Source organism: Piliocolobus tephrosceles, chromosome 6, assembly GCF_002776525.5.
Source record: "Piliocolobus tephrosceles isolate RC106 chromosome 6, ASM277652v3, whole genome shotgun sequence".
NCBI classification, from domain to species: Eukaryota; Metazoa; Chordata; class Mammalia; order Primates; family Cercopithecidae; genus Piliocolobus; species Piliocolobus tephrosceles.
In genome coordinates, this window is record NC_045439.1 from 6,206,646 (window position 1) to 6,225,034 (window position 18,389).

At 43.6% G+C, this 18,389-nt stretch overlaps 1 protein-coding gene across 1 annotated transcript in view; it reads left to right on the top strand.

Annotated features, from left to right (window-relative positions):
• The window catches only part of WARS1 (tryptophanyl-tRNA synthetase 1), a 42,933-nt gene that overhangs the window by 2,699 nt on the left and 21,845 nt on the right, over window positions 1-18,389 (top strand). The window contains exons 3-5 of the mRNA XM_026455088.1: window positions 5,009-5,182; window positions 10,612-10,825; window positions 11,879-11,987. Of these exons, the coding sequence (XP_026310873.1) occupies window positions 5,072-5,182; window positions 10,612-10,825; window positions 11,879-11,987 (434 nt within the window). The 5' untranslated portion in view covers window positions 5,009-5,071. The remainder of the gene's footprint in view (window positions 1-5,008; window positions 5,183-10,611; window positions 10,826-11,878; window positions 11,988-18,389) is intronic.

The following is an 18,389-nucleotide window of genomic DNA, read 5'->3' on the forward strand; positions in this document are numbered from 1 at the left end:
GCTGGAGTGCAGTGGCGCGATCTTGGCTCACTGCAAGCTCCGCCTACCGGGTTCACGCCATTCTCCTGCCTCAGCCTCCCAAGTAGCTGGGACTACAGGCGCCCGCCGTCAGGCCCGGCTAATTTTTTGTATTTTTAGTAGAGACGAGGTTTCACTGTGTTAGCCAGGATGGTCTCGATCTCCTGACCTCGTGATCCGCCCGCCTCGGTCCCATGTGCTTCTTAAATGGAGTTCTGATATTTATAGACACATGTTTTTCCCTGCAACAGGGACCCTAAATGCAAATCCAGTTTATCTAGCTCATCCTCTAGCAAAGAAACAGTTATCTATTCTATTGCAATGGGAGATTGGCTCTCCTGGGATCACCCAGGCATTCTACCTGGCACTTTCTCCAGGAATTTTTAAGAATAATTTTTATACTTAATTAACTTCAAAACCTTACTGCTGCTGCTTTGTTGCCTTCCATGCAGGGCATTGCTTTTTTTGGAAGGACAGGGTAAACCAAAAGGAATTCCAAAAATAGTGACCAGGGTGGTGGGCAGATGTTAGCAGGGGGTGAAGAAACCAGACTAGGGATGGGAGACCTGGAGAAGACCCCAGGAGACCAGCCTGGCTCTCCACAGATCTGGGAAGGCTCAACTCAGTACCAGTACATTAAACAAGAGGCCATCTAAAGTCCAGCTGGGGGAATCAGACTTCACCTGGAACAAGTAAAGACATTCTACAGATAAACCTTAGAGGAAAAAGTTGAACTAGATGACTAAGGAGATTCATTCACTAGGTAAATATTTTTTGATAAGCTGTGTGCCAGGTACTAGAATTACACGGAAGAATAAACCCAGTCCTTTTCTGTCTGCTGGGGAAGACATGAATAACTAAACTGCAGTGTAAGTGCTTTCATAAAGTTACTAAAGGAGTGTTTGGGGATCACAGAGGATGGAGCAACCAACTTGGTCCCAGAAGCACAGGTGTCAGGAGAGGCTGTGAAGAGCTGAGTTCCAATTGGAAAGAATCAGCAGAGTTCAGGCAGAGGAGGGTGTGAGACATTTCAGGCAGGCAAGGCAGGCAGGCAGCAGGGAGCCGCAGGGATTCTGAGAAAGCACATGAGCGAGGGGGCTTGGCAATCAAATTCTGCTTAGCTACTCCCTAGCAATGGAGCCGTCAGCCTCTTGTCTGCTATTGCAGGGTGTATAGAGTAACACCCAGCTTTGAGAATTGGGAGAATTCAGGATAAGTATCTGGACATGATGTTTGATGATTTGTGGCTAGAAGTAATTTTCATGAGTTTGATTGTTATCTCATATGGGCAAAGACCTTAGAGAGAAATGGATGACGACTGATTTGCTCAGCTTATTGCTGGGGAGGGAACGGGAGAGTCTGGGAGTTCTCCTGTCTAGCCCTAGGCAGAGGGTACTTCTGCATTCCTCCCTAAACTGGATGCTTTCTTGTCTGAGCCAGTTATCTCACCAAACCTCCCCTTCTGGGAATTGAGGTGGTTCTCATCAAGGAAGAGAAAGAAACTGGCTGCTGTCCTATCCTGGTGTTCAGTGTTATACTTTCATTGACTTAAATAAATTTTGATTTACATACTTTTTTTTCAATTTTTGCTTTTTTATAAAAAATATTTGGAGAGACAAGATCTCACTATCCATGTTACCTTTCACTCATGTCACTCGTGTCCGTGTGAAGAGACCACCAAACAGGCTGTGTAGCAACAAGGCTGTTTATTTCACCTGGATGCAGGCGGGCTGAGTCCGAAAAAAGAGTTAGCGAAGGGAGGGTGGGGTGGCACCGTTTTATAGGATTTGGGTGGGTAAAGGAAAATTACAATCGAAGGGGGTAATTCTCTGGCAGGAAGGGGCGGGGGTCACAACATGCTCAGCCAGGGAGCTTTTGAGCCAAGATGAGCAAGGAGAAGGAATTTCACTAGGTAATGTCATCAGTTAAGGCAGGAACAGGCCATTTTCACTTCTTTTGTGGTGCAGTGTCATCGGTTAAGGCAGGAACTAGCCATCTGGATGTGTACGTGCAGGTCATAGGGGATATAATGGCTTAGTTTGGACTCAGAGGCCTAATATTACCCAAGCTACTGTTGAACTCCTGAGCTCAAGCAATCGCCTCGTCCTCCCAAAGCACTTGGATCGCAGGTGTGAGCCACCTCCCAGGGCACCCATGATTTACATACTTTTTGGGATTTTTTTTGGTTTTGAGACAGAGTCTCTCTCTCTCTGTTGCCCAGGTTGGAGTGCAGTGGCATGGTCTTGGCTCACTGCAACCTCTGCCTCCCAGGTTCAAGTGATTCTCATACCTCAGCCCCCCAAGTAGCTGGTACATGCCACCATGACCAGCTAATTTTTGTATTTTTAGTAAAGACAGGGTTTTACCATGTTGGCCAGGCTGGTCTCGAACTCCTGACCTCAAGTGATCCACCCTCCTTGGCCTCCCAAAGTGCTGAGATTACAGGCATGAGCCACCACACCTGGCCAATTTACATACTTTTTTTTTTTTTTTATTGAGACAGAACCTCTCTGTCACCCAGGCTGGAGTGCAGTGGCATGATCTCAGCTCACTGAAACCTCCACCTCCCAGTTTCAAGCAATTCTCCCACCTCAGCCTCCCAAATATCTGGAACTACAGATGTGCGCCACCATGCCCAGCTAATTTTTTTGTATTTTTATTGGAGATGGGGTTTCACCATGTTGGCCAGGCTGGTCTCAAACTCCTGACCTCAGATGATCCACCCTCGACCTCCCAAAGTGCTGGGATTATAGGCGTGAGCCACCACGCCTGGCCAATTTACATACTTTTACAGCAAATATTTAACAAATGGATAGAATAGAGTAAAATAAATGACACCACAAATGTATATGTTTGATTCATAGAGATAAGTCATTTGTAGGATAATGGTTGAAAGTGTAGGCTCTAGAGTCAAACTACTAGAGTTTATAGCACACCTCTGCCATTTCCTTGTGATGTTAACGTGGGCAAGCTTTTATTTTATTTTATTTCTATTTTTTAGAGACAGGGTCTTACTCTGTCACCCAGGCTGGAGTAAAGTGGCACAAACATAGCTCACTGAAGGCTCAAACTCCCGGGCTCAAATGATCCTCCCACTACAGCCTCCCAAGTAGCTGGGATTACAGGCCCACCACCATGCCCAGCTAATATTTTTTTTTTCTCATTTTTTTGTAGAGTCTCACTATATTGCCCAAAGTGCCAGGATTGCAGGTATGAGCCACCATGCCCAGCCGTGGGCAAGTTTTTTTTTAACCCCTCTGTGCCTCATCTTTAAAATGGAGATAAGAAATCTATTTCACAGGACTGCCGCAAGGCTTAAGTGAATTGATACATATAAGGTGCTTAGAACAATAACAGGTACAGAGGTGTTCAAAGTTAGCAGCTCAGGCACTAGCCTTGTCATTTTCCTTCTCCTCCAAGGTTTTACAGCGAGCTAAAATGAAGCTGGGAGCTAAAATGAAGCTGGAGTTCAGCCAGTCTTTGAAACCCCAAGAAACACAAGAAATTTAATAACAGTACTCGTAATGTAGTTACATCCTTGCTTTACAGTTTACAAAGTGCTACTATGCCTTTTTTCCTCATTTTGTTCTCATAAGAGCCTGGGGTAGAGGAAGAAGTTCCTGGCGGTGCCATTTTATAGGTGAGAAAACTTGACACTTAGAGGAAATGATTGAGCCAAGAAGGGTTTGATGGCAGCACAGTCTCTGTCTGCCCTGTCCTCACCTTCTGCAAGGGTAATAGTGAATCATAACTAATAGGAGGTACAGACACACCTTCTCCAAAGGTTTATAGTTAAATAAAGCAGCATGTGGAGACTGGAGACAGTCCTTACCCCATGTGGAACCTAGGACAGGTAAGGCCCTGTCCTCCACCCCAGAGCTCACTTTGAGAGCAGCTGGCCAGCAGTGGAAGACATTTGCTCAGCGATATATTAGTTATGGGTCCAAAAGCCCGAGAATTCATTCCCAAGGTAATTAAGATAAACAGCAAATAGAGGATAGGTGCCTTGGCTCACACCTGTAATCCCAACATTTCCGGAGGCTGAAGCGGGAGGATCACCTGAGGTCAGGAGTTCAAGACCAGCCTGGCCAACATGGTGAAACCCTCCCTCTACTAAAAATACAAAAATTCGCTGGGCATGGTGACAGGCAGCCTTGGGAGGCTGAGGCAGAAGAATCGCTTGAACCCCAGAGGTAGAGGTTGCCGTGAGCCGAAATTGCGCCACTGCACTCTAGCCTAGGTGGCAGAGCGAGACTCCATCTCAAAAAAAAAAAAAAAAAAACATCAAATAGTAATTTGCCAGAAGTTTATTAAAACACATTGGTATTGGCCGGGCGTGGTGGCTCACGCCTGTAATCCCAGCGCTTTGGGAGGCCGAGACAGGCGGATCACGAGGTCAGGAGATCGAGACCATCCTGGCTAACACGGTGAAACCTCGTTTCTACTAAAAATACAAAAAATTTGCCAGGCGTGGTGGTGGGCGCCTGTAGTCCCAGCTACTTGGGAGGCTGAGGTGGGAGAATGGCATGAACCCAGGAGGCAGAGCTTGCAGTGAGCCGAGTTGCCCACTCCAGCCTGGGCAACAGAGCAAGACTCCATCTCAAAAAAAAACCACACATATTGGTATTTAGACCCTGAGCAAACAAGAGTCCTCCAGTGCTCTGGGCACTGGGTGGGGCACAGGGGGCATCACCAGGTGCAAACTTGATCTTGACTAGGAGGCCCCTCTTTTGCAGACCTTAAGTCAGTAAATCCTAGCCACTCCTTTAGTCTTCAGCATTGGCATTTGATGGTTTTCCTCTTCTTCATGGCCCCAAATTTCTGCTTCTCTTTTTATTATATTATCCATGTCCTTTATTGTAACTCACCTCACAACCTTTTTGGAAAAAAGGACTCAATACGGGAAAGGAAAAACAACTGCGATGTTTTGTTATTCTCTCATTTTTCTTCTCTCTCCTTCCCCGTGCCTCCCACCCCGCCCCGCTACCAGTCTTGACTGTCTGCTGAGCGAAGCATCTGACCTCAGGCCGGCCGTGAACGTAATTCCTGAGAGATGGCAAACATGCCCAACAGCGAGCCCTGTGCCTCTCCACTGGAGCTGTTCAACAGCATCGCCACACAAGGGGAGCTCGTGAGGTCCCTCAAAGCGGGAAATGCGTCAAAGGTACATGATTTTGCTGGATTCTCCACGAAGGCAGCTGAGCTTCCCAAGTCTGTAGGGTTGTGTTACTCTAGAATAGGAATAGGTGGTTTCCTCAATGACTGAGGTGTTTTGGTTATAATTTTTTTTTTTTTTTTGAGAAGGAGTTTCACTCTTGTTTCCCAGGCTGGAGTGCAATGGCGCAATCTAAGCTTACTGCAACCTCTGTCTCCCGGGTTAAAGCGATTCTTCTGCCTCAGCCTCCCAAGTAGCTGGAATTACAGGCATGTGCCACCACAACCAGCTAATTTTGTATTTTTAGTAGAGATGGGGTTTCATCATGTTGGTCAGGCTGGTCTCAAACCCCTGACCTCAGGTGATCTGTCCACCTTGGCCTCCCAAAGTGCTGGGATTATGAGCATGAGCCACCACGCCAGCCTTGGTTATCGTTTTAAATGTATTTTTCCCTTTATCAACATTGGGATGCCTGTGGTCTAAAGAGTCAGGGGTTCTCAAAGCCTTTGTGAAGTACAGTGGCCCTCCAACCCACCTCTCCCTATTTCCTGCTCAAATCTTTTAGCTGATCTTTTGGTTATGTACGCCCCATATCTGTAAATATTCTGCTTATTGTTTTGTTCCTTGTTGATTTTCAAGTTGGGAACTTTCAGGTGGAAATGAAGAATTCGTACTTCCACAACCACTTGCCATCCAGGCAGTCTCCCCGTCTGTATTGCAGTTGTAGTTAGGTCAGTATCTGTACACTGACATTATGACCATGGAAATAGACGTGGACAGCTGAACCATCAAGGACAGAATGAGTACTCTTTCTCGCCCAGCTTTTGTTTTCTCTGGAGTTAATATTTGTCTTAATATCTGTTTGCTTAACTTTTATGTCAGTGATACTAATGATAATGTATCTCCAAGCCCTTTCCCTGTCCAGTGAATCACCTTTCAACACACATCAACTAGTCTATCAGGTTCATCTTTTTGAGATCTCTCCCAAAACCTTCTGCCTGCTTCCGTCTGGACTGGTGACTCTTGCGTCCTACACTGCCCATCTTGGCGTCTTTCTTCACTGTCGACCCAGGGGTTTCTTTCACCCCTGTCGATTGGGTGCCCCGTTTCCTGCTCCTGCGTCTTATTCTCTTTGCTTTACTCTTTGGGCAGAGCAAATCTTCCAATTGTTTCTGAAAAAATACTGCAAAGGAAATATTTCTAGGGGGATCTTGCCCATCTGAAAGTGTATGTATTTTACCTAAAATGTGATTGATAGCCAGGCTGGGTGTAGGGTTCTAGCATGGAAGTGATTTCCCCTGGAAACGCTGAAGCCACTACTCTACTGGCACCTGCTTCTGGGCTTGCTGCAGAGAAGTCAGCTGCCATTCCTTTGTTTTTTCTTTTTGGAAGTCGGCAGGATCTTCTTTGTTCCAGTGTTCTGGAATTTCATGGCATGTGGGCTCAGTATGCCTTTCTTCCCCGCCCCCCCCCCCCGCCCCGCCCCGTGAGATGGAGTCTCGCTCTGTCACCCAGGCTGGAGTGTGGTGGCATAATCTCGGCTCACTGTGACCTCTGCCTCCTGGGTTCAAGCAGTTCTCCTGCCTCAGCCTCCCAAGTAGCTTGGATTACAGTTGTGTGCCACCAGGCCCGGCTAATTTTTGTGTTTTACTAAAGATGGGGTTTCGCTATGTTGGCCAGGCTGGTCTCAAACTCCTGACCTCGTGATCTGCCTGCCTCAGTCTCCCAAAGTGCTAGGATTACAGGCGTGAACCACCACACTCAGCCTGCCTTTTAGACTAGAAACTCATGACCGTTAATTCTCAGAAATCATGATTTCTTTGATCTCTTCCGTTTTTTCTCTTCACAGACTTTTTTTTTTTTAATTCAGAGACTGTTTCTCTGATTTTCTAACCCTCCTATTTTCCATTTCTGCTGTCATTTTTAACCTCCAGGAGCATGTGTGCTCCCTGAAGTTTCCTCACAGCACTCTGCCCTGACTTACAGTACAGTGCCACCCTTTTCTCTCTGAGATCTTAATGGTAGTTTTCCATAAGTCCTCTACATCCTTTATAATCTCAGTTTCTTCCATCTTAATTTGTTTCCTACCTGCTTTTCATATTAGAGGTAATTCTCAAATGTTTGGTGTTTCTTGGCTGTTTGCTTGTGTTTTGGGGGGTGCACTAAAAACTGCTGGATGTACTTTTCATTGGGGAGGAGCTTATCAACATGGGTTCCACTTCCTGGAGAGTGATCAGGCTGCTCCCCTTTTGTTGGGGAATCTTTCATGCATGTCAAGGTCTTTAGATGATCTTTTCTTTTTTTTTTTTTTTTTTTTGGAGACGGAGTGTTGCTCTGTCGCCCACAGGCTGGAGTGCAGTGGTGCCATCTCGGCTCCCTGCAAGCTCCGCCTCCCAGGTTCACGCCATTCTCCCGCCTCAGCCTCCCGAGTAGCTGGGACGACAGGTGCCTGCCACCACGCCCAGCTAATTTTTTTGTATTTTTAGTAGAGACGGGGTTTCACCATGTTAGCCAGGATGGTCTCGATCTCCTGACCTCGTGATCCGCCCATCTCGGCCTCCCAAAGTGCTGGGATTACAGGCGTGAGCCACCACGCCCGGCCTAGATCTTTTCTTTAGTTAAGTGAGATTCCCTAGAAAAAGCTCCCCCAGTCCACTGTTCAGAGGGGGTGAGTCAGCATTCTACAGCTGAGTGGGAGAGAAGGGCTGGGCTGTGGGATCCTTCCCTGAAGCTCCCTATTCTCTGTGTGCTGCCGGTGCCCCACCTATGCAAATTGTCCCCAGTCTAGGGACCTGTAATTCTGTCCTCTCTCGACATGAAACCTTGGAATGGAGGAGGAACTATGACACTCCCAAGGGGGTCTCAATAACTGCTTCTTGAAGAGACTTCAACCAGCACTCCTGTTTTCATAACCCGCTTTCCCCCAACTCCTGTAAGCGCCCGAGGTCACTAAGGTCTGAACCTTTGGGCGATTCCATAGCAGTGTACACTCGATCTCGTTCCGGTATTTCCACGGTGTCTTAGCATTTGTTTTTCTCTCATGCTGTTAGGCACTGGTCATTCATCAGCTCTTCAGCTTCTGAAACCTTGTTGCTGTCATCCTCTTCTTGTTTCCTTTGTCCTTGTGGGATTATGCTTTAAAAAAAAAAAAAGTCTCTGCTTTTGTTGTAGTAGATTTCAGAAGTATCATCATCAATATGCATCTTTAACTAGAACATAAGCATTTCATTTCCTTCCGAGGTGACTCCACTCCTAGGTCCCCCAGCTTCTCCATGACTTCCATCACTTCCCTTTTTTTTTTTTTTTTTTTTGAAGCAGAGTCTCACTCTGTCGCCCAGGCTGTGCACTGGCACAGTCTCAGCTCACTGCAACCTCCGCCTCTTGAGTTCAAGCGATTCTCCTGCCCCAGCCTTCTAAATAGCTGGGACTACAGGCGCCCGCCACCACACCTGGCTAAATTTTGTATTTTTAGTAGAGACAGGGTCTTGCCATGTTGGCCAGGCTAATCTTGAACTCCTGACCTCAGGTGATCCGCCCGCCTCAGCCTCCCAAAGTACTGGGATGACAGGTGTGAGCTACCACGCCTGTAGTTCCAGCTACTCAGGAAACTGAAGTGAGACCCTGTCTTTAAAAAAAAAAAAAAACTGATGTTCTGGGGTTTTTGGGGGTAGGAGTCTCACTTCATCACCCAGGTTGGAGTGTACTGGCACAGTCTCTGCTCACTGCAACCTCTGCCTCCCAGGCTCAAGCAATCCTCTCACTTCAGCCTCCCGATTAGCTAGGAACACAGGTGTGTGCTACCATACCTGGCTAATTTTTTCCATTTTTGGTAGAGACAGGGTTTTGCTATGTTGCCCAGGCTGGTCTCAAACTTACGAGCTCAGACGATCCACCCGCCTTGGCCTCCCAAAGTGCTGGGATTACAGGCATGAGCCACTGCACTCAGCTAACATCAGCTTTTGAATCCTGTTTCAGTGTCCTGGTTCAGACACTGATTAAGACTGATTATAAGAAAATAGACAAGGTGAGCCTGCTTGTCTGATTTCAGTGCTATTCCAAAATGCAGATGGTCCTTGAGCAGGGACATTGGTTAAATGTTTGACTTTGGCACAGCCTCCTAGTTACAAGCAGAATTAGACCAGATAGACTATGAAATGTCAACAAAGCTAGTTATTAAGGGATACTGACCGCAGTGTACTTCAAACCAAGGTAAGCCTTCCCATAGATAATTGGATAGATTATAGGTACTAAACTTACTTTTTGCAAGTACTGAGCCTAGGTGCTACAGAAATGAGATGGGTGGAACATACTTACCTGTCTAACCTGGGCAAACATCTCATCTATGAATTGTATCTATTGGGTTACTGATTCCACAAATCTGGCTCATTTTAATGATGAGTCTCAGATAATTTTGTAGTTTGAAACACAGATCACTCCAGAATCGCAATCCTGTATGGCCCAGGTGCTATATCTGATGGAACTGTTATCTCTGAATGGAGGTTGATGTTTATAGAACATTCTGTATATGGTAAAAGGAATTTAAGGAGATTTAAAAGAAAGAATGTTCTGTATAAACTATAAGTGGAAATGTTTGTATTTCCCTTGGTAAGCAAATTGGACTGTGTATATTCTTTGTTTGTGATCTAATCTAGCAAGGCCAATTACCAGAATAGAGCTTTAGGGCATAGCATGACTAATGGGCTTAATTAGGCCTGCTTTTCTAAACTCCAGGCTTCCAGGGGTAGCCACTATGGACTCCTGCAAAAGAGTCTTTAATAGACTTCCAGACTACCCAAGGGTACATTTTACCTTTGGTTTTTTGTTTTTTTCAAGATAGTTTGGTAAGACTCTAAAATGTGGTGATATAACTATTTCCCAATGAATCCCTCCTTAATTTATAACCTGAGAGCCTACATTTTTTGTCCTTGCTTCTATCTGTTTTAGTTGCTCTTACTGTCCTTAGTGGCATCATTGGCTAAGTTTCCATAAATATTCATCTCAACCTGTGTGGAATGTAAAAACTAGTTCCAATGCAGAACTCCAGGATACTCAGTTAAAGGAGCTTGTCACACACATTCTCTGGCATCAGTGGTTGAGAAATCTCTAGTATATGAACTTTGTCATAAATGACAGTGTATGTTGTGTCACTGCTACTGTCCCAAAGTGTTCGTGGTAGCACTAGAATAACAGGTGAAAATGACGTGTTTTTGAGCCGATGACTTGCTGTGATTCTATGGGTAAGCTCCTTTACCTCTCTGAGTCTCAGATTCTTGAGTTGGAAAAGGACGGTGACAATGGTGCCTGCCTTGTAGGGTTGTGACGCTAACTAATGTAACGTGTGTGAAAGCATTTAACATAGTGCCTGCCATAGAATAGGCATTCAGCAAATATCAGCGATTAGTAATGTTTTTAGCCATCACTTTTGTTTCCTTTCTCAGGATGAAATTGATTCTGCAGTAAAGATGTTGCTGTCATTAAAAATGAGCTACAAAGCTGCCATGGGGGAGGAGTACAAGGCTGACTGTCCTCCAGGGAACCCAGCACCTACCAGTAATCATGGCCCAGATGCCACAGAAGCTGAAGAGGATTTTGTGGACCCATGGACAGTACAGACGAGCAGTGCAAAAGGCATAGACTATGATAAGCTCATTGGTACGTCCTCTGCTTTCTTCCCAGAAAAAGCTTCAACTTTTAGAAGTGGTCCCATTGAGTTGATTCCGTTGATGTTTTTAAATTTTGAAGTAATCATAAATTCAGTGAAGCTTCAATGCCAAGTAAAAATAGATCCTAAAACTTTTTGATTGTGCATTATATTCCCAAAGGATTATTTTAAAATAAAATAACAAAATATATTTCAAATCAATGATCTATAGTAGACAGCTTAGTAGAAGCTTTTCCCCTTTTTTGAGCACTTCAGAACTTGGGAAAGGTCTGTTGAAGTGGCCGTTTATAACATTTAGTAGCTACAAGTCAATTATAGATTACTTAGGTTTTACCGCCAGTGATACTGACTATGGACCTAGAAGGCTGGAAGTCAGCTTAAGAGCGGTGACTTCTCACAGCGGACTGGTTCTCACCATCAGGCCCTTCCTTGAGGGCCTTCCTGCTCAGGAAAGACTGTTGCCATTCCATTGAAGTCTTTCCTCTGAGATCATTACTAATTGTCAGAGAAGAAACAGAACTAAAATGTTTTCATCTAAGTCAAAGCCATTTTCCATGATTTGAGTATAGATTATCAATCTATCAATGAGGGAAAATTCACTTAAAGACAGACATTAATTCAGTTCAACAAATAAAGAGTGTGAGCAATCATGGTTGCCAATGAATATAAATTTTACCTTAATAAACAAATATATACATATATACACACACACACACATATTTATATATGTGTATGTTTATATTCAAAAGTTGCTAGCTGGACTGCATTGTGGGTATGTTTCCCATCAGAATCCAGTCTCAGGCAAAACAGCATTTTGTATTGTAATTTATTTCCTGTTTTGTTGGTTGTGTTGATCTCAGCTGTTGTTTTAATACAAAGACCTTTTACTTCATGTTGGGGGTAAGGACCTTTAGCAGAAGGCCTAAACAGGTTTGTGTTCATTAAGATTGTGCATGGATCACTCACTTTTCACCTTCATTTCGGTAGTATCTAATCACTAAACCTCCTGCCACCTAAGAAAGTCATCTCTTCCTTTTTTCCAGTTCGGTTTGGAAGCAGTAAAATTGACAAAGAGCTAATAAACCGAATAGAGAGAGCCACCGGCCAAAGACCACACCGCTTCCTGCGCAGAGGCATCTTCTTCTCACACAGGTCAGGGGCTCTTCACCACTGGCCTTCTCACCTGTCCTCTTCTTTTAGTTCAAAAAGTCACAAGACACTCCCTTCATAAGCCACCTGGTACTGTGGGAAAGTGATGGCCAGCTGTCGGAAGACTGACGCCCATCTTCTGTCCTGTCAGTAACCCACTGTGGGATCATGCTTGTCCATTCACCCTCAGGCTCTTAGTTTTTTCATTTGTAGACTGCCTACCTCACAAGGTGGGATTCATATTAATAGCAGATGAAATTCTTCCCAGATTACTTGCTGTGAATAAATTATAAAATGTCATGAAAACAAAAGAGAATAATATATCCAAGTTCAGCATTTCCCACACGACAAACAGTAGGCTTCCTAAAATTCCAAACCCACTTCCTCCTATTGTATCAACTTGCTCATAAATAATACCAAAAGACAAACCAACAGAGAATGCATGGAACAGATTATCTGTACCTTAGGCCGTAAATTCCATGCAGATAACATCAAGATATGGGCAGGTTCCAAAAGAGTTTGTGCCTCTCCCAACCTACAGTTAATCTGGGTTGAGGCAGCCCCATTTTTGAAGCTATGTCCATGGAATTTATGATCTAAGGTTGGATTGTTCTGTTCTACTGGCACGTCACGGTTACAGGAGAACACCCCCAGGACAGAGCCCAGCAGTCTGCCCAAACACTTCAAATTCTACCTGCAAAGAGCTCCAGGCCTTGCTTAACCCACTTTCTGGGCAGATTATAATCAAAAAGTTTTCCTTAATTCACATACTATAAAACTCACTTTTTTAAAGTATACAACTAAGTGGGTTTTAGTATATTCACAAGGTTGTGAGACCATCATGGGCATCTAATTCCAAAACATTTCATCACACCAAAAGGAAACTTCTACCCATTAACCCCTTTATGCCAGAAGTTGCAAAAATTTTTTGTGAAAAATCAGACCTTGGCAATCACCTTGAGCAATAAGATATAAATAACTCCCACAAGTTTAGCATTCCAATTATGGAACACTAGGTGTAAATGGGTTAACAGTCATTCCCCACTTCTCCCTCCCCACTGGCAACCATTGTCTGCTTTCTCTATATCTAGATTTAGGCATTTCATATAAATGGGGTCATATAACATGTGGCCTTTTGTGTCTGGCTTCTTTTACTTGGCATAACATTTTCAAGGTTCCTCCATGTTGTAGCATGTATCCATACTGGATTCCTTTTTATTGCCAGATAATATCCCATTGAATGGATATACCTCATATTTTGTTTATTCATTCATTAGTTGATGGACATTTGAGTTATTTTCACTTTTCGGTTATAAGCAATGCTGCTCTGACCATTTGAATACAAGTTTTTGGGTGGATATATGTTTTCAATTCTCTTGGGCATATACCTCAAAATAGAATTAATGACTTATATAGTGATTCCATGTTTAACTCTTTGAGGAACTGACAGACTTTTCTACAGCAACTGTATCATTTTACTTTCCCACCAGCAACATAGGAAGCTTCCCATTTTTCCACATCCTCATCCACTCTTGTTATTTTCCATGTCGTTGTGTTTTATAGCCATCCTAATGGGTGTGAAATAATATCTCATTGTGGTTTTGGTTTGTATTTCCCTAATGACAAGGATGTTGAGAATCTTTTCATGTGCTTATTAACAATTTTTATATCTTTAGAGAAGTGTCTATTCAGATCCTTTGCCTACTTTTTAATTGTGTTTTTTTTTTTATTGTTAGCTATAATAGTTCCTTCTATATTCTGGATACTAGTTTCTTATTCATATATTACTTGCTCTCATTATATAGGTTGTCTCTTCACTCTACTGATAAGTCCTTTGAAGTATAAAAGTTTTTCATTTTGATGAAGTCCAATTTATTTTATCTTTGATTGATTGTGTTTTTGGTGTCATATCTGAGAAACCACTGACCATTCGAAGGTTGTGAAGATTTATAGCTATAGTTTCTCCTCAGAATTTTGTGGTTTTAGCTCTTCCGTTTCAGTTTCTGATCTGATCCTTTTTGAGTTAATTTTTGTTATTTGTGAGGTACAGCTCCAACTTCATTCTTTTGCTTGTGGGTATCCAATTGTCCCAGCACTCTTTTTTGAAAAGACTATTCTTGGCCAGGCGCAGTGGCTCACACCTCTGATCCTAGCACTTTGGGAGGCCAAGATGGGCGGATCACGAGGTCAGGAGATCAAGACCATCCTGGCTAACACGGTGAAACCCCATCTCTACTGAAAATACAAAACATTAGCAGGGCGTGGTGGCGGGCGCCTGTAGTCCCAGCTACTCGGGAGGCTGAGGCCAGAGAATGGCGTAAACCCGGGAGGTGGAGCTTGCAGTGAGCCCAGACCTCACCACTGCACTCCAGCCTGGGCTACAGAGCGAGACTCCGTCTCAAAAAAAAAAAAAAAGAAAGAAAGAAAAGAAAAGACTATTCTTTCCTTACTGAATCTTTTGGCATTCTTGCCAAAAATCAGTTGGCCATATATTTAAGGATTTCATTCTAGACTCTCAATTCTATTCCACTGATCTACATGTCTATCCTTATCCTAGTAGTACATAATCTTGATTACTGTAGCTCTGTAGTGAGTTTTGGAGTTAGAAAATGTGAGTACTCAAACATGGTTCTTTTTCAAGATTATTTAGGTATTCTAGGCCCCTTGCATTTCCATATGAATTTCAGCTTTTCCATTTCTGCAAAAGCAGCAGCTGGGATTTTGATAGGGATTGCACTGAATCTGTAGACTCATTTGTAGAGTATTGCCATTGTAAAATATTAATTCATCTAATCCACGAACATGGGATGTCTTTTCACTTCTTTCATTTCTTTCATTGATGTTTTATAATTTTCAGTGTATAGGTTTTGCACTTCTTTGGTTAGATTTATTCATAAGAATTTTTATCTTTTTAATGCTATTGGAAATGGCATTTTCTTAATCTCATTTTCAGATTGTTTGTTGCTACTATATAGAAATACAACTGATGGCCGGGAATGGTGGCTTACGCCTATAATCCCAACACTTTGGGAGGCCGGGGTGGGTGGATCACTTGAGGTCAGGAGTTCGAGACCAGCCTGACCAACATGGTGAAACCCCGTCTCTACTAAAAATACAAAATTAGGCAGGCTTGGTGGCAAGCACCTGTAATCCCAGCTACTCAAGAGACTGAGGCAGGAGAATCGCTTGAACCCAGCAGGCAGAGGCTGCAGTGACCGGGGATCGTGCCATTGCACTCCAGCCTGGGCAACAGAGCAAAACTCTGTCTCAAAAAAAAAAAAAGAAAGAAAGAAAGAAATACAATTGATGTTTGTGTATTAATCTTATATCCTGAAATTTTGCTGAGTTTATTAGCTCTAATGCTTTTTCTCTTTTTGCTGATTCTATAGGATTTTCTACATATAGGATTGTATCTCCTATGATTAGAGACAGTTTTACTTCCTCCTTTCCAATTTGGATTTTTTTTTTTTTCCTAATTTCTCTGACTAGAACTTTCAACCAACTAAGCTAACCGGCCAACAACTTAGAACTTTCAATAGGATGTTGAATAGTAGTGTAGAAAGTGAGCATCCTTGTCTTATTCCTGATCTTAGGAGAAAAGCTTTCAGTAAAGACTGAATATACACCATTTAGTATAATGTTAGCTGTGGGCTTTCTATATACCCTTCAACATGTTAGTGTTTTTATTATGAAAATATGTTAGATTTTATCAATTGCATTTTCTGTGTTTGTTGAGATGATCGTGTGGGTTTTGGCCTCTGTTCTATTAGTATGGTGTATCACATTGATAGGTTTTTGTGTGTTGAATCAACCTTGCATTCCTGGAACAAATTCCACTTAATCATGGTGTTAAAAATCAATTGATAGGCCGGGTGCGGTGGCTCAAGCCTGTAATCCCAGCATTTTGGGAGGCCGAGACGGGTGGATCACGAGGTCAGGAGATCGAGACCATCCTGGCTAACACGTTGAAACCCCGTCACTACTAAAAAAAAAAACACAAAAAACTAGCTGGACGACGTGGCGGGCGCCTGTAGTCCCAGCTACTCGGGAGGCTGAGGCAGGAGAATGGCATAAGCCCGGGAGGCAGAGCTTGCAATGAGCTGAGATCCGGCCACTGCACTCCAGCCCAGGCGACAGAGCGAGACTCCGTCTCAAAAAAAAAAAAAAATCAATTGATTTTCAATCATGGTGTATAATCCTTTTTATATGTTGCTGGATTTGGTTTGTGAGTTGCTGAGGATTTTAACATTTGTGTTCATAAGGGATATTGGTCTATAGTTTTATTTTAATGTCTTTGGTTTGGTATCAGGATAATACTGGCCTCATAGAATGAGTTGGGAAGTATTTCTTAGTGTTTTTGGAAAAGCTTGGGAAGAATTGGTGTTAATTCTTTTTTGAACATTTGATAGAATTTACCAGTGAAAATGGGGTTTTGGGCTTTTCTTTGTAGAAATTTTTTTCATTACTAATTCAGTCTTTTTGTTTGTTCCAGATCTGTTCATATTTTCTATTTCTTCTTGGGTTCGTTTCAGTGGTTTGTTTCTAGGAATCTGTCTATTTTCATCAGGATTATCTAATATATTGGTATACAGTTATTCATAGTATTCCCTTATACAGTAATCCTTTTTATTCCTGTAAGATCAGTAGTAATGCCCCTTCTTATATTCCTGATTTTGGTAATTTGAGTATTCTCTTTTATTCCACCCCCCTGACACAAACACACCCAGTCACTTTGGTTCAAAGTTTACTAATTTTATTGGTTTGTGGTCAACGTTTTTTATCTTAGCATTGCATGGTTCTTCTCACTGCCTTTGTGACTTATTTATTGACTGCAGTATAGTAATCCTGTAGCCTCTTGGCTTAGGAAAGCATAGGACCTGAGGCATTTGCCCATTCTCAGATTTCAGACTGCTCCTCTGTCTGATTTTGTCATCTGTAAAATTAGAGATTAAATGAGATCTACCATGAACAATCAAGCTTCAAGTGGTGGGCAGGTGACTTTTCTTTCCTTTTTCCTAGGTTATTTTCTTTCCTTTTTTTTGAGACGAAGTCTCGCTCTGTCGCCCAGGCTGGAGTGCAGTGGCCAGATCTCAGCTCACTGCAAGCTCCGCCTCCCGGGTTTACGCCATTCTCCTGCCTCAACCTCCCGGTAGCTGGGACTACAGGCGCCTGCCACCGCGCCCGGCTAGTTTTTTGTATTTTTTTAGTAGAGACGGGGTTTCACCGTGTTAGTCAGGATGGTCTCCATCTCCTGACCTCGTGATCCACCCGTCTCGGCCTCCCAAAGTGCTGGGATTACAGGCTTGAGCCACCGCGCCCGGCCTCCTTATTTCAAAAGCAGTATGTGAGCATTTCATGGGAAAAAAATGAAAACTAACCCCAAAAACCAGAACAGCCACAATTGTATCTGTCCAGAGATAAGCAATGGTGACCCTTGGCTTGGGGAATATAAGGAGAAGTCACTTTCAGAATACTGTTCTCTAGATTCTCCTACCCAGACCTCTGGAAAAGGTAGTTATTCATCTTGTATCTGGGGACACTTTACCCAGAAACAAAGGACATTCATCCTGGTGTGTTGGTTTCCCACCCTGCTGAACATTGGAACCCCTCATGGAGCTTTTTAAAAATACACATTCCCGGCTGGGTGCAGTGGCTCACACCTGTAATCCCAGCACTTTGGGAGGCCAAGGTGGGTGAATCACGAGGTCAGGAGTTCGAGACCAGCCTGGCCAACATGGTGAAACCCTGTCTCTACTAAAAATACAAAAAATTAGCTGGGCGTAGTGTCGGGTGCCTGTAATCCCAGCTACTCGTGAGGCTGAGGCAGGAGAATCGCTTGAACCCAGGAGGCGGAAGTTACAGTGAGTAGAGATCACGCCACTGCACTCCAGCCTGGATGACGGAGTGAGACTCTGTCTCAAAAATAAATAAATAAATAAACAAACAAACAAACACAGTCCCAGAGAGCGCCTCAGATCCATTGAATCAGTCTCTGGAGGTGGGGCGCAGGCAGCTGTGATTGGAAGCAGCCTGGTGGGGAGGGGGATGACTCTAGAGTGACTTGCAGATGAGGATACCTAGTCCCAAGCTGGCTGAGGGGCCCAGATAGATCTCCAACTGGGGACATGACCTCTGAACTCCCAGAGGAAAATTCTTACTTTCCCTACTAAGCCAGGACTGTCTGGTCCCATGCGGTTTGCCTGGTCTTGGTCTGAGAGTCCTCAGGGCTGGGTGATTCTGAGCAAAGATCATATGGTGTTGGCCTAGTGTCCCCAGGGAAGTATACCAAGGTCACAGTGTGTCGGCACTGATGTTTGGAGGGATTCCAAGAGTCCCAGTAACTACACAGCTGGATCCATCTTTTCAACACATTATTCCAAACCTACACATTTTTTTTTTTTTTTT